This window comes from Salmo salar, chromosome 12 (genome assembly GCF_965601325.2).
Source record: "Salmo salar chromosome 12, fSalSal1, whole genome shotgun sequence".
Taxonomy (NCBI): domain Eukaryota; kingdom Metazoa; phylum Chordata; class Actinopteri; order Salmoniformes; family Salmonidae; genus Salmo; species Salmo salar.
Window position 1 is genome coordinate 34951762 of NC_138302.1, and position 16953 is coordinate 34968714.

General features: G+C 45.0%; 1 protein-coding gene across 2 annotated transcripts in view; it reads left to right on the plus strand.

Annotated features, from left to right (window-relative positions):
- LOC106564882 (protein kinase C alpha type) overlaps nt 1-16953 on the plus strand; it is a 322652-nt gene that overhangs the window by 173029 nt on the left and 132670 nt on the right. The window contains exons 9-14 of one of the 2 annotated variants that reach the window (XM_014131369.3): nt 826-858; nt 2163-2306; nt 2882-3055; nt 9063-9154; nt 10113-10175; nt 10386-10524. In XM_014131369.3, the coding sequence (XP_013986844.1) occupies nt 826-858; nt 2163-2306; nt 2882-3055; nt 9063-9154; nt 10113-10175; nt 10386-10524 (645 nt within the window). The remainder of the gene's footprint in view (nt 1-825; nt 859-2162; nt 2307-2881; nt 3056-9062; nt 9155-10112; nt 10176-10385; nt 10525-16953) is intronic. The other variant, XM_014131371.3, reaches the window with a different exon arrangement.

The window sequence follows — 16953 nt, forward strand, 5'->3', positions numbered from 1 at the left end:
TGACTTACTGGTTTATGGTTTTAGACCCTCAATTTCATAGTCAGTTTGTGGTCTTTTACATTTGCTTAGGAATTTGACTTGTCATACCTGTCATACCATAGTTGGACTTTTCCCTCAAGTTGTCTCCACCAGTTACCACTAGATGCCACCATCGCACTTCATTGTAAAACCAGTATGAGCAACTGTGCTCCTGAAATAAAATGTCTGTGTTGTCATAGTGTTATGAGTGACTGTGCTCCTGAGATAAAATGTGTCTGTGTTGTCAATGCGTTAGTGTTATGAGCGACTGTGCTCCTGAGATAAAATATCTGTGTTGTCAATGCATTAGTGTTATGAGCGACTGTGCTCCTGAGATAAAATATCTGTGTTGTCAATGCATTAGTGTTATGAGCGACTGTGCTCCTGAGATAAAATATCTGTGTTGTCAATGCATTAGTGTTATGAGCGACTGTGCTCCTGAGATAAAATATCTGTGTTGTCAATGCATTAGTGTTATGAGCGACTGTGCTCCTGAGATAAAATATCTGTGTTGTCAATGCATTAGTGTTATGAGCGACTGTGCTCCTGAGATAAAATATCTGTGTTGTCAATGCATTAGTGTTATGAGCGACTGTGCTCCTGAGATAAAATATCTGTGTTGTCAATGCATTAGTGTTATGAGCGACTGTGCTCCTGAGATAAAATATCTGTGTTGTCAATGCGTTGGTGTTATGAGCGACTGTGCTCCTGAGATAAAGCATGTCTGTATGGTAGTGCTTCTGAAAGTATGGCTGTGTCTCAGCTGTCAGCCGTTCTCCGTTCACCTCTCCCCTGCTGTGGTTCCAGGGCCAGGCCAAGGACAAAGCCAGCCAAGTTCAGGTGCGTCCGAGAGGAAGGAAGGACGCTTTTGCGAGTCTCTTCTCCTCGTTGGCTTTGCTTATAGGTGTGCTGTGGTCTGCATAGCCCAATAGTGTGCTGCCTATACCTTACTAGCTATTTCTAGGCCCCGCCCACTAAACAACCCCTAGCCACTGCCCCCATAGACACCTATGTGAATAGGCCAGGAGTAAAGTCTTCACCTAGCCTATCAGAGGGCAGGGTGGAGCTAGAACCTTTTGCATATGCCTATCAAATCCTGTCAGATCTACATGAAGTGAAGAAGGTGAGGGGCTAGGAATTATCTGGACTTGTATGCAGACGCCATTAACCAAACTAAAGCCGCCTGACCAGTATATTGCACCTCGACTAGCCATGAACACCAAGGGGAAACAGCAGTACATTGACACAGAGAACCTCACACACGTGACGTGTCAATTTATTGGACGGATTCCAATGGGATCAAATGTCTTTGGTTCAGTTTATTTGGATTGTCGTATATTCTACACAAATGGGCTGCTTTATTGTTGTGTGTAATTTTGTAATGTGCGTGGCTGCCAGCCTGTCCAGTGTACTAGACAGACAGGATGAGCTGTGGTGTGGACCGGGTTTAGCATGACTGTGCCAGCTGCTCGATTAGGCCCAGGCTCGTGTGTGTGTGTGTGTGTGTGTGTGTGTGTGTGTGTGTGTGTGCAAAAGAGCGATTCGACACCCTGTGAGTAAGGGTGAAGAATGAGGATGACACCCAGGCCATTGTGACACTGTCATGTTCCCACTGCCTGGAAAACAGATGGAATATGCCTCCAAAGAAAAATGGAGGTCGCAAGAGTGTGTGAAAATGGGTTTGTGTAGTGCATGTGTGTGTTGGAGGCCAAGAGAGTTTACCGTCTTGCTCTGATTCTAAACCAAGCATGACTTGACGAGCTTTGAAGCTTTGTAAGAGCATGTAGTGGACATACTGATTGAATGGCGCATTGACCAATGACAATGCATTATCACTGAGGGGGTTTGACAGTAATTCATTCAAATGTCTTTAAATGAATTTCAACATTTTGACCTAAGGGTTTCTTGTAACTCCACAAAACAGAGTTATTTTACCATAATAGGTTAGCATAATGACAAAGTCAGGAGTATTCAACGTGTGTACTGTAATTCCATATTTACTTTTTTTTATACCTTCTGTCTATGTGTTCCATCTCCTCCAAAATGAATATATTTTTTTAATAAATGCTATTTTGTGTTACATAAGGCTGCACAGCAGTGTGTGTGTGTGTCTCACGCCGTTCCCCTCTCCTCACCACACATAGAAAGCCAAGCTGGGCCCTGGTACTAAGAAGGTGATCGCTCCATCAGATGACAGCAGGTCTAATCTGCCCTCTAACAACCTGGACTCTGTCAAACTCACCGACTTCAACTTCCTGGCCGTGCTGGGGAAAGGCAGCTTCGGCAAGGTGAGCCAGGATTTGACTTGTATTATTAAGGAGGATGAAGTGGTAGTTTCCCGGACACAGATTAAGCCTGGTCCTGGACAGAAAAACCTCTTTCAATGACGATTCTTCATTGATCTTGCTTTTTAATGTTGATCTTGCTTGTTCTGTGTTTGGGAAACCGCCCCACAATGATTTGTCACAAGTTATTCTTATTGGCCTCTTATTGGCCTCTCAGCCACCCAACTTGTCATGTTGAATGTCCTGTGTACCGCGGGATGTTATCTATCGGACTAAACTGACATTGAGTAAGATCCGAGTGTATGTTGGTGTACGTGAGCAAAATCAAGGACTTGGCCACATCATCCAGAATTTACACAAAACAGAGTCGTATAATGAATGAGTACAATGCAACGTTTCGGTTTAGACTGTCCGTATCTAGCACAACGTGAAGAAATGAGTACATCCACGCGTCAGTTGAGTAATAAGCATACAGTAACAACAAAACAGCTGAGTTAACAACATTACTATCCGCATTAAGCCACCCTGTTTAGAAGCCTTCGGTCTAACCTTTGACCTCTCGTGTTCCTGTGTACTAGGTGATTCTGGCAGAGATGAAGCCCACAGAGGATCTGTACGCCATCAAGATCCTGAAGAAGGACGTGGTGATCCAGGATGATGATGTGGAGTGTACCATGATAGAGAAGAGAGTCCTGGCCCAGCAGGACAAACCACCCTTCCTCACCTCACTCCACTCCTGCTTCCAGACCGTGGTATGGAGACGACGGACACACGCATGCACAAGGGGATAAACACACACACACACACACACACACACACACACACACACACACACACACACACACACACACGAGGGCAGATGGGCATTGGTGTTGATGATGACGTTGCTCCCAATTCTCATAAGTGCGGTTATGATGTGATGGGGTAGGGTTTGTGCCATTGCATGTGTCTGTGCAGGCCACACACACTGACATTTGCAACACACACACACACACACACACACACACACACACACACACACACACACACACACACACACACACACACACTATATACATATTATTTTTCTCTAACTCATCAAGCTCCTCTATGACACACACATACACCACACGCGTATATACACACACGCACATATACACCACACACGTGTATATACCCCCACACACACACACACATACACCACACGCGTATATACCCACACACACACATGCACATATACACCACACACGTGTATATACACACTCACACACACACATGCACCACACACGTATATACCCACTCACACTCACACACACACACACATGCACCACACACGTATATACCCACTCACACTCACACACACACACACACACATATACACCACACACGTTTATACCCACACACACACACGCACATATACACCGCACACGTATATACCCACTCACACACACATATACACCACACACGTATATACACACTCACACACACACACACACATGCACCACACACGTATATACACACTCACACACACACATGCACCACACACGTATATACCCACTCACACTCACACACACACACACACATGCACCACACACGTATATACCCACTCACACACACACACATATACACCACACACGTATATACACACTCACACACACACATGCACCACACACGTATATACCCACACACACACACACACATATACACCACACACGTATATACCCACACACACACACGCACACACACACACACACACACACATGCACCACACACGTATATACACACTCACACACACACATGCACCACACACGTATATACACACTCACACACACACATGCACCACACACGTATATACACACTCACACACACACATGCACCACACACGTATATACCCACTCACACTCACACATGCACCACACACGTATATACCCACTCACACTCACACACACACACACACACATGCACCACACACGTATATACCCACTCACACTCACACACACACATATACACCACACACGTATATACCCACTCACACACACGCACACACACACACACATGCACCACACACGTATATACCCACTCACACTCACACACACACACATATACACCACACACGTATATACCCACTCACACACACACATATACGCCACACACGTATATACCCACTCACACACACACATATACGCCACACACGTATATACCCACTCACACACACACATATACACCACACACGTATATACCCACTCTCACACACACACATATACACCACACACGTATATACCCACTCACACACACACATATACACCACACACGTATATACCCACTCACACACACATATACACCACACACGTATATACCCACTCACACACACACATATACGCCACACACGTATATACCCACTCACACACACACATATACGCCACACACGTATATACCCACTCACACACACACATATACGCCACACACGTATATACCCACTCACACACACACATATACGCCACACACGTATATACCCACTCACACACACACATATACGCCACACACGTATATACCCACTCACACACACACATATACGCCACACACGTATATACCCACTCACACACACACATATACGCCACACACGTATATACCCTCACACACACACATATACGCCACACACGTATATACCCACACACACACACACGTATACACCACACACGTATATACCCACTCACACACACACATATACGCCACACACGTATATACCCACTCACACACACACATATACGCCACACACGTATATACCCACTCACACACACACATATACGCCACACACATATATACCCACACACACACACATATATACACCACACACGTATATACCCACACACACACACACATATATACACCACACACGTATATACCCACACACACACACACACACGTATACACCACACACGTATATACCCACACACACAAAGTTCAATGAAGTTTTTGTTTGTTTTAATCTGTCAGCTTTCTCAGCACTTCTCTCATTCCTCCTTAATCTTTAATCCCTCAATCGCTCTCGCGCAGAGACGACAAAGGGCAGGCGCCATCTGCACCGTACGGTGGCCAACACACATACACACACACACACACATCCCCAAAGTGGAAATCATAATTCGATGCATTTTAAGTGAGGAGAAGTCCAAATCCTCTTCACAATAGGATGCCACTAACACTTTGAGGGTAATTGTTTAAGGAAACCATTTGCCTTGTCTGACAGGTTATGTCAAGCTTATGTTGAGCAAAGTGCATAAAATACCGTAAACCTTACTATAATCTCGCAGCGTGATTTAATTTCAAACTATTCTTCAACAATGTGTGTTATGAGGAGGCGATAATTTAACTAGGGTTTAGTAAGCTGAGGAATACATAAATAGTCGCCTCTTCAGAACGCACAATGTTGAAGAAAAGTTTCAAATTAAAACACACTTCCAGATAATATTTAAGCAATAAGGCCCAAGGAGGTGTGGTATATGGCCAATATACCACGGCTAAGGGATGTTCTAAAGCACGACGCAATGTGGAGTGCCTGGATACATGTAATAGTGCCAGACATGCACACAAACATATACAGTTGGCATTGCTGTTATGATTTTAGTTGTCCTTGATGTCCTTGATGTCCTTTGTTTTTTAGTTTGTTGTTGTTGTTATTTTGCATTGTTGTTTGCTGTTTTCTACTGTCTTTTTCTTTTTTCTCTTTAGTTCATTATCTTGGTTGGTGCATTTGCGGGTTTTTGGGGGTGGGGAATGGAATTAATTGTATTTTTTTTATTAGTTATTTATTTATGGGGGGGACTGTGGGAGGGTTCTCGAATTGTTGAGGGACAGCTATTGGGGAACTGTGGGGGGGATCTTGGAGGGTTGAGGGACAGCTATTGGGGAACTGTGGGGGGGATCTTGGAGGGTTGAGGGACAGCTATTGGGGAACTGTGGGGGGGGATCTTGGAGGGTTTGGGTTCATGTTTTTTGGCCTGGAGGAGATCTGTCAACGTGCCCTTGAGCAGGGCATTGACCCTGGATGTGTGTGTCACTCTGAATGGCAGTCTGGTGGATGACTGGTGTGGTGTAGTTGTTGAGCGGCTTCACTGCAAGTGTATCGTATGTTTCGGATATTCAATAAAACAGATTAAAAAAATTAAAAGTGCCTGGATACAGCACTTAGCCATACTATATTGGCCATATACCACAAACCCCCAAGGTGCCTTATTGCTATTATAAACTGGTTACCAACATAATTAGACCAGTAAATGGTCATATTTTGTCATACCTGTGGTACACAGTCTGATATATCACGTCTTTTAGCCAATCAGTATTCAGGGCTCGAACCACCCGGTTTATAGTGAGGTATATGTTAAGTTTTGCACTTCGAAAATGTCGCCCTGTGACTAGCGCAGGACAGACAGCTAAGAGGCTGTCTGAGGGATTTACTTCATTTTGACTAGACATAATGGAGTCCTACATGGGAAATACACTGCTCAAAAGAATAAAGGGAACACTTAAACAACACAATGTAACTCCAAGTCAATCACACTTCTGTCAAATCAAACTGTCCACTTAGGAAGCAACACTGATTGACAATAAATTTCACATGCTGTTGTGCAAATGGAATGGACAACAGGTGGAAATTATAGGCAATAAGCAAGACACCCCCAATAAAGGAGTGGTTCTGCAGGTAGTGACCACAGACCACTTCTCAGTTCCTATGCTTCCTGGCTGATGTTTTGGTCACTTTTGAATGCTGGCGGTGCTTTCACTCTAGTGGTAGCATGAGACGGAGTCTACAACCCACACAAGTGGCTCAGGTAGTGCAGCTCATCCAGGATGGCACATCAATGCGAGCTATGGCAAGAAGGTTTGCTGTGTCTGTCAGCGTAGTGGCCAGAGCATGGAGGCGCTACCAGGAGACAGGCCAGTACATCAGGAGATGTGGAGGAGGCCGTAGGAGGGCAACAACCCAGCAGCAGGACCGCTACCTCCGCCTTTGTGCAAGGAGGAGCAGGAGGAGCACTGCCAGAGCCCTGCAAAATGACCGCCAGCAGGCCACAAATGTGCATGTGTCTGCTCAAACAGTCAGAAACAGACTCCATGAGGGTGGTATGAGGGCCCGACGTCCACAGGTGGGGGTTGTGCTTACAGCCCAACACCGTGCAGGACGTTTGGCATTTGCCAGAGAACACCAAGATTGGCAAATTCGCCACTGGCGCCTGTGCTCTTCACAGATGAAAGCAGGTTCACACTGAGCACGTGACAGACGTGACAGAGTCTGGAGACGCCGTGGAGAACATTCTGCTGCCTGCAACATCCTCCAGCATGACCGGTTTGGCGGTGGGTCAGTCATGGTGTGGAGTGGCATTTCTTTAGGGGGCCACACAGTCCTCCATGTGCTCGCCAGAGGTAGCCTGACTGCCATTAGGTACCGAGATGAGATCCTCAGACCCCTTGTGAGACCATATGCTGGTGCGGTTGGCCCTGGGTTCCTCCTAATGCAAGACAATGCTAGACCTCATGTGGCTGGAGTGTGTCAGCAGTTCCTGCAAGAGGAAGGCATTGATGCTATGGACTGGCCCGCCCGTTCCCCAGACCTGAATCCAATTGAGCACATCTGGGACATCATGTCTCGCTCCATCCACCAACGCCACGTTGCACCACAGACTGTCCAGGAGTTGGCGGATGCTTTAGTCCAGGTCTGGGAGGAGATCCCTCAGGAGACCATCCGCCACCTCATCAGGAGCATGCCCAGGCGTTGTAGGGAGGTCATACAGGCACGTGGAGGCCACACACACTACTGAGACTCATTTTGACTTGTTTTAAGGACATTACATCAAAGTTGGATCAGCCTGTAGTGTGGTTTTCCACTTTAATTTTGAGTGTGACTCCAAATCCAGACCTCCATGGGTTGATAAATTGGATTTCCATTGATTATTTTTGTGTGATTTTGTTGTCAGCACATTCAACTATGTAAAGAAAAAAGTATTTAATAAGATTATTTCTTTCATTCAGAACTAGGATGTGTTGTTTAAGTGTTCCCTTTATTTTTTTGAGCAGTATATTTCTGAAGTGTATTCATTTTCCCCTCATGTTGTTGTACTGCTTTCTATAGTACTTAACACTCCTACCTTATCCCCTATATGTGACTCAGTACAGCCTCGCCACTGGGTCCTACAGTATAATGAAGAAAGCCTCTCTGTCTTTCTGACATGGCTGTTATCATGACAGAATATATGACGGTAGAACAGATGCCAACCCAGAACATTCTGAAAAACAATGTTATATGATATTAAACACCCTCTGTCTCTGTCTCCCTCTGTGGTGGAATATTGACTCAGAAATATACCACTTTTACTAGAACCTGTGAATTCAATGTAGACTTTAATACAGAGTAGGAAAGCCGAGCCCTTCCATGGAAGGACCCCATTACATACGTAACCGAGCCCCTCCATGGAAAAGACTAAATTCTCATATTACAGAGTCCTACCTTTATAGGATTCTGTCTTTGCATAACGTATAGAGTCCCCTCCCTCTATATGAAAATAGCTTTCCTTGACCTTTCTCCATTATTATCTTTCTATCTCAGTTGTTGCTTGTTAACGCCCACATCTGACAGCTGTATAGGTTATAATGGTGGCGGGGCCTGGTCCTATATGTTCCATTCCTTATATGGCTATTCTGTCTCAGCTCTTCAAAGCCTAAATGCTGCTAATAATGGAAATGTAATCATAGTCATGAGTTTTGCTCCCACACCTCTCTGCCCAGGACCGGCTGTACTTTGTCATGGAGTATGTGAATGGGGGAGACCTCATGTACCACATCCAACAAGCGGGCAAGTTCAAAGAGCCACAGGCAGTGTAAGTTACCCTTTCACCTTTTATACTGAACAAAAATCTAAACGCAGCATGTAAAGTGTTGGTCCCATGTTTCTGCTCCCAAGTGGTGCAGCGGTCTAAGGCACTGCATCTCAGTGCAAGAGGCGTCACTACAGTCCCTGGTTCGATTCCAGGCTGTATCACATCCGGCCGTGATTGGGAGTCCCATAGGTCGGCGCGCAATTGGCCCACTGCCGTCTGGGTTTGGCCGGGGTAGGCTGTCATTGTAAATAAGAATTTGTTCTTCACTGACTTGCCTAGTTAAATAGCTGAAATAAAAGATCACAGAGAATTTTGTCATTTCTCTACCATAAGCCGTCTCCAACATTGTTTTAGAGAATTTGGCAGTACATCCAACCGGCCTCACAACCTCAGACCACGTGTAACCACGCCAGCCCAGGACCTCCACATCTGGCTTCTTCACCTGCGGGATCATCTGAGGAGGGGTGCCGAGGAGCATTTCTGTCTGTAATAAAGCCCTTATTCCGATTGGCTGGGCCTGGCTCCCAAGTGGGTGGGCCTATGTCCTCCCGGGCCCACCCATGGCTGCACCCCTGCCCAGTCATGTGAAATCCATAGACTAGGGCCTAATGAATTTATTTCAATTGACTGATTTCCTTCTATGAACTGTAATCAGTAAAATCTTTGAAATTGTTGCATGTTACATTTATATTTTTGGTCAAGGGGGAATAAGAGTGTGTGTGTAAAAGAGAAATAAATAGAGGGCTTGGAAGAGAGAGGGGGAAGGGAGAAGAAGAGGGTAAACTAGACTGGTCACTGCAAAGTACGGAGGAGAAGGAGAAACGACAGCTTAGGTATAGGAATGAATGTATCTATCAGAATGTGCCCAGTCTAGCTGAAGCACATTACAGTCCTTTACAATCCTTCCTGTTGAAATGAATGGCTTCCGGGCTGTCTAACATGGAGCATGTCATTGCAGGTTCTATGCAGCAGAGATCTCTGTTGGCCTGTTCTTCCTGCACAAGAAAGGAATCATTTACAGGTGGATCTTCTTCCAATGTATACCAACTCAGAGGCACTTTATCCCATTCTAGGATCAATGTTTACCGTACACTGTGTATTGTCAAACCATTGATTCATCAATTTAATAATGTAAATGTAAGGAAGTAATAGGAGTGGTGTGGAAAAGGCCCTAAAATACAATGGTCATCTTCATTTGGCCCTTGTCACATGATGCGGGTGTCTCCTGCAGGGATCTGAAGCTGGACAACGTGATGCTGGACTCGGAGGGCCACATTAAGATTGCTGACTTTGGCATGTGTAAAGAGAACATATACGAGGGAGTGACCACTCGCACCTTCTGTGGGACGCCCGACTACATCGCCCCAGAGGTATGAACAGGGGGAGTGTGTGTGTGTGGGGGGGTCATCTTTGTCATTGTCTGGCCTGCGCCCCTGTCTCCATGGTGATCCACATCCTAGTCGACAGCTAAGGATGCACGCACACACACACACACACACACCGTGTCTACTGAACATTTTGAGTTAGAAAGAGAGCGTTTTGCATGAGAATCTGCCCTTGATATAACTAACCCAGTCAAACACAGCCCAGTGAAGGACATCATATTGATTTCCTCTAAAATGTCCTCGAAGAGGTTCATGGGTGCTGAGGCTGGGTGGACAAGCTGTGTTGGTGAGGCACACACACACACACACACACACACACACACACACACACACACACACACACACACACACACACACACACACACACACACACACACAGGGTGGTTGGGGCGGTGGTGAGCCCCTCTGCAAATGCACCGTCCAGCTCTCACAGCAGGGGCTCCAGTCAGGCCCTTATAACTCCACACGCTCTCTCTCTCTCTTTGACTTTGAGAGACTTGAGAGAGTAGAGGTTGATACCATGTTATTATCTCCAATGAAGGGTTGGAAATGGACATTTACCTAAAAGTCTGATTTCTTAATTGAAGTGAAATTGACCTCAACCTCACAATACGAGACGTTTTGCTTCCCCTATATGTGTGTTTTATTAATTTTGTCTTGCTATTTTTGCAATGTGGAAGTTTGCTATCCTCTGTGTTTGTCGGTGTGTGTGTTCATGCACTTTAGTGTGTGTGTGAGAGTGTGCGCGTGTCCCTGTATCTGCACGCACCAGTGTGTGTGTCCGTGTACAGTGGCTTGCGAAAGTATTCACCCCCCCTTGGCATTTTTCCTATTTTGTTGCCTTACAACCTGGAATTAAAATATATTTTTTTTTGTGGGGGTTGTATCATTTGATTTACACAACATTCCTACCACTTTGAAGATGCAAAATATGTTTTATTGTGAAACAAACAAGAATAAGACACAAAAAAACAGAACTTGAGCATGCATAACTATTCACCCCCCCAAAATCAAAACTTTGTAGAGCCACCTTTTGCAGCAATTACAGCTGCAAGTCTCTTGGGGTATGTCTCTATAAGCTTGGCACATCTAGCCACTGGGATTTTTGCCCATTCTTCAAGGCAAAACTGCTCCAGCTCCTTCAAGTTGGATGGGTTCCGCTGGTGTACAGCGATCTTTAAGTCATACCACAGATTCTCAATTGGATTGTGGTCTGGGCTTTGACTAGGCCATTCCAAGACATTTAAATGTTTCCTCTTAAACCACTCGAGTGTTGCTTTAGCAGTATGCTTAAGGTCATTGTCCTGCTGGAAGGTGAACCTCCGTCCCAGTCTCAAATCTCTGGAAGACTGAAACAGGTTTCCCTCAAAAATGTCCCTATATTTAGCGCCATCCATCATTCCTTCAATTTTGACCAGTTTCTCAGTCCCTGCCGATGAAAAACATCCCCACAGTATGATGCTGCCACCACCATGCTTCACTGTGGAGATGTTATTCTCGGGGTGATGGGTTTGCGCCAGACATAGTGTTTTCCTTGATGGCCAAAAAGCTCAATTATTTTCATCTGACCAGAATACCTTCTTCCATATATTTGGGGAATCTCCCACATACCTTTTTGAGAACACCAAACGTGTTTGCTTATTTTTTTCTTTAAGCAATGGCTTTTTTCTGCCCACTCTTCAGTAAAGCCCAGCTCTGTGGAGTTTACGGCTTAAAGTGGTCCTATGGACAGGTACTCCAATCTCCGCTGTGGAGCGTTGCAGCTCCTTCAGTGTTATCTTTGGTCTCTTTGTTGCCTCTCTGATTAATGCCCTCCTTGCCTGGTCCGTGAGTTTTGGTGGGTGGCCCTCTCTTGGCAGGTTTGTTGTGGTGCCATATTCTTTCCATTATTTAATAATGGATTTAATGGTGCTTTGTGGGATGTTCAAAGTTTCATAGATTTTTTTATAACCCAACCCTGATCTGTATTACTTGTGTCATGCACAAAGTAGATGTCCTAATTGACTTGCCAAAACTATAGTTTGTTAACAAGAAATTTGTGGAGTGGTTGAAAAACTAGTTTTAATGACTCCAACCTAAGTGTATGTACACTTCCAAATTCAACTGTATACTGAGATCATGTGACACTTAGATTGAACACAGGTGGACTTTATTTAACTAATTATGTGACTTCTGAAGGTAATTGATTTCACCAGATCTTATTTAGGGGCTTAATAGCAAAGGGGATTAATACATATGCACGCACCACTTCGCCGTGTTACATTTTTTTTTTAAACAATTAATGTTTTTAATTTCACTTCACCAATCTGGACTATTTTGTTTATGTCCATTACATGAAATCCAAATAAAAATAATTTTAAATGACAGGTTCTAATGCAACAGTGTGTGTCCCCGTGTCCGTGTATCTACACACCAGTGTGTGTCTCCGTGCATATCTGTATGGGAGTACTCTTCCGTGTACTGTAGGTGTGTGTGTCTCTTAGTTGTCAGGACCCATGTGGAAAAACAGCTCACACGGTCCCTGTGCACCTCTCTCTCTTTCGCCTGTCACCACCGCATTACGCCGCACGCGCACACACACACACACACACACAAACACACACACACACACATTGCATTGCTCTACTTCTCTCTCTCTTTACGCTCTTTACCTCTCACCCTGACCTACATAGGTAGCCATGGGAAGGCTCTGTGAGCGTCCCAAACGGCACCCTGTTTCCTCTATGGCCCTATGGGCCTTGGTCAAAAGCAGTGCACTATAAAGGAAATAGGGTGTCATCTGGGATGCAGCCTTTATCAATATGAGAGGAACACGTTGGTCACTGTATGCTAATGGAAATTTACACGCTGCGTTACCAGAGTAACAAGCCCGTGAGATTTTTATTTTATTTATTTATTTCACCTTTATTTAACCAGGTAGGCAAGTTGAGAACAAGTTCTCATTTACAATTGCGACCTGGCCAAGATAAAGCAAAGCAGTTTGACACATACAACAAGACAGAGTTACACATGGAGTAAAACAAACATACAGTCAATAATACAGTAGAAAAATAAGTATATATACAATGTGAGCAAATGAGGTGAGATAAGGGAGGTAAAGGCAAAAAAAGGCCATGGTGGCGAAGTACATACAATATAGCAAGTAAAACACTGGAATGGTAGATTTGCAGTGGAAGAAAGTGAAAGTAGAAATAGAAATAATGGGCTGCAAAGGAGCAAAGTAAATAAATAAATAAATACAGTAGGGGAAGAGGTAGTTGTTTGGGCTAAATTATAGATACAGTGAGGGGAAAAAAGTATTTGATCCCCTGCTGATTTTGTAACGTTTGCCCACTGAATGCAAATCAATTTCTAACATTTTTGACATGTGTTTTTCTGGATTTTTTTGTTGTTATTCTGTCTCTGACTGTTCAAATAAACCTACCATTAAAATTATAGACTGATCATTTCTTTGTCAGTGGGCAAATGTACAAAATCAGCAGGGGATCAAATACTTTTTTCCTTCACTGTGCCTGCTGGAGTGCGTGCTACAGGTGGGTGCTGCTGTGGTGACCAGCGAGCTGAGATAAGGGGGGACTTTACCTAGCAGGGTCTTGTAGATGACCTGGAGCCAGTGGATTTGGCGACGAGTATGAAGCGAGGGCCAGCCAACGAGAGCGTACGGGTCGCAGTGGTGGGTAGTATATGGGGCTTTGGTGACAAAACGGATGGCACTGTGATAGACTGCATCCAATTGATTGAGTAGGGTATTGGAGGCTATTTTGTAAATGACATCGCCAAAGTCGAGGATCGGTAGGATGGTCAGTTTTACGAGGGTATGTTTGGCAGCATGAGTGAAGGATACTTTGTTGCGAAATAGGAAGCCAATTCTAGATTTAACTTTGGATTGGAGATGTTTGATGTGAGTCTGGAAGGAGAGTTTACAGTCTAACCAGACACCTAGGGATGTGTAGTTGTCCACATATTCTAAGTCAGAACCGTCCAGAGTAGTAATGCTGAGCATGAATTTAGTTTTACTTGTATTTAATAGCAGTTGGAGGCCAGGGAAGAAGAGTTCTATATGGCATTGAAGCTCGTCTGGAGGGTTGTTAACACAGTGTCCAAAGAAGGGCCAGAAGTATACAGAATGGTGTCGTCTGCGTAGAGGTGGATCAGAGACTCACCAGCAGCAAGAGCGACATCATTGATGTATACAGAGAAGAGAGTCGGCCCAAGAATTGAACCCTGTGGCACCACCATAGAGACTGACAGAGGTCCGGACAACAGGCCCTCCGTTTGACACACTGAACTCTATCAGAGAAGTAGTTGGTGAAGCATGCGAGGCATTCATTTGAGAAACAAAGACTATTGAGACTGCCGATGAGGATGTGGTGATTGACAGAGTCGAAAGCCTTGGCCAGGTCAATGAATATGGCTGCAGAGTATTGTTTCTTATCGATGGTGGTTAAGATATCGTTTAGGACCTTGAGCGTGGGATTCGAAATGGTCAGTAATCTGTTTGTTGGCTTGGCTTTCAAAGACCTTAGAAAGGCAGGGTAGGATAGATATAGGTCTGTAGCAGTTTGAGTCAAGAGTGTCCCCCCCTTTGAAGAGGGGGATGACCGCAGCTGCTTTCCAATCTTTGGGAATCTCAGATGACACGAAAGAGAGTTTGAACAGGCTAGTAATAGGGGTTGCAACAATTTCGGCAGATCATTTTAGAAAGGGTCCAGATTGTCTAGCCCGGCTGATTTGTAGGGGTCCAGATTTTGCAGCTCTTTCAGAACTTCAGCTGACTGGATTTGGGAGAACATTTTACATTTTTTGTCATTTAGCAGACGCTCTTATCCAGAGCGACTTACAGTAGTGAATGCATACATTTCTCTATTTTTTATTTTTTTGTACTGGCCCCCCATGGGAATCGAACCCACAACCCTGGCGTTGCACACACCATGCTGGCGTTGCAAACACCATGCTCTACCAACTGAGCCACAGGAGAAATGGGGAAGGCTTCGGTGAGTTGCTGTGGGGGGTGCAGTGCTGTGCTGTTGACCGGGGTAGGGGTAGCCAGGTGGAAGCATGGCCAGCCGTAGAAAAATGCTTATTGAAATTCACAATTATAGTGGATTTATCGGTGGTGACAGAGTTTCCTATCCTCAGTGCAGTGGGCAGCTGGGAGGATGTGCTCTTATTCTCCATGGACTTTACAGTGTCCCAGAACTTTTTTGAGTTTGTGTTGCAGGAAGCAAATTTCTGCTTGAAAAAAGCTAGCCTTGGCTTTTCTAACTGCCTGTGTATATTGGTTTCCAACTTCCCTGAAAGGTTGCATATCACGGGGGCTGTTCGATGCTAATGCAGAACGCCACAGGATGTTTTTGTGCTGGTTAAGGGCAGTCAGGTCTGGAGAGAACCATGGGCTATATCTGTTCCTGGTTCTACATTTCTTGAATGGGGCATGCTTATTTAAGATGGTGAGAAAGACATTTTTTTTTAATGACCAGGCATCCTCTACTGACGGGATGAGGACAATATCCTTCCAGGATACCCGGGCCAGGTCGATTAGAAATGCCTGCTCGCTGAAGTGTTTTAGGGAGCGTTTGACAGTGATGAGTGGAGGTCGTTTGACCGCTGATCCATTACGGATGCAGGCAATGAGGCAGTGATCGCTGAGATCTTGGTTTAAAACAGCAGAGGTGTATTTAGAGGGCAAGTTGGTTAGGGTGATATCTATGAGGGTGCCCGTGTTTACGGCTTTGGGGTGGTACCTGGTAGGTTCATTGATAATTTGTGTGAGATTGAGGGCATCAAGCTTAGATTGTAGGATGGCTGGGGTGTTAAGCATGTCCCAGTTTAGGTCACCTAGCAGCACGAGCTCTGAAGATAGATGGGGGGCAATCAGTTCACATATGGTGTCCAGAGCCCAGCTGGGGTTAGAGGGTGGTCTATAGCAGGCGGGAACAGTGAGAGACTTGTTTTTAGAGAGGTGGATTTTTTAAAGTAGAAGTTCAAATTGTTTGGGTACAGACCTGGATAGTAGGACAGAACTCTGCAGGCTATCTCTGCAGTTGATTGCAACACCGCCCCTTTGGGCTTTCTATCTTGTCTGAAAATGTTGTAGTTAGGGATGGAGATTTCAGAGTTTTTGGTGGTCTTCCTAAGCCAGGATTCAGACACGGCTTGGACATCCGGGTTTGCAGAGTGTGCTAAAGCAGTGAATAAAACAAACTTAGGGAGGAGGCTTCTAATGTTAACATGCATGAAACCAAGGCTATTACGGTTACAGAAGTCATCAAAAGAGAGCACCTGGGGAATAGGAGTGGAGCTAGTCACTGCAGGGCCTGGATTCACCTCTACATCGCCAGATGAACAGAGAAGGAGTAGGATAAGGGTACGGCTAAAAGCTATAAGAACTGGTCGTCAAGGACGTCCGGAACA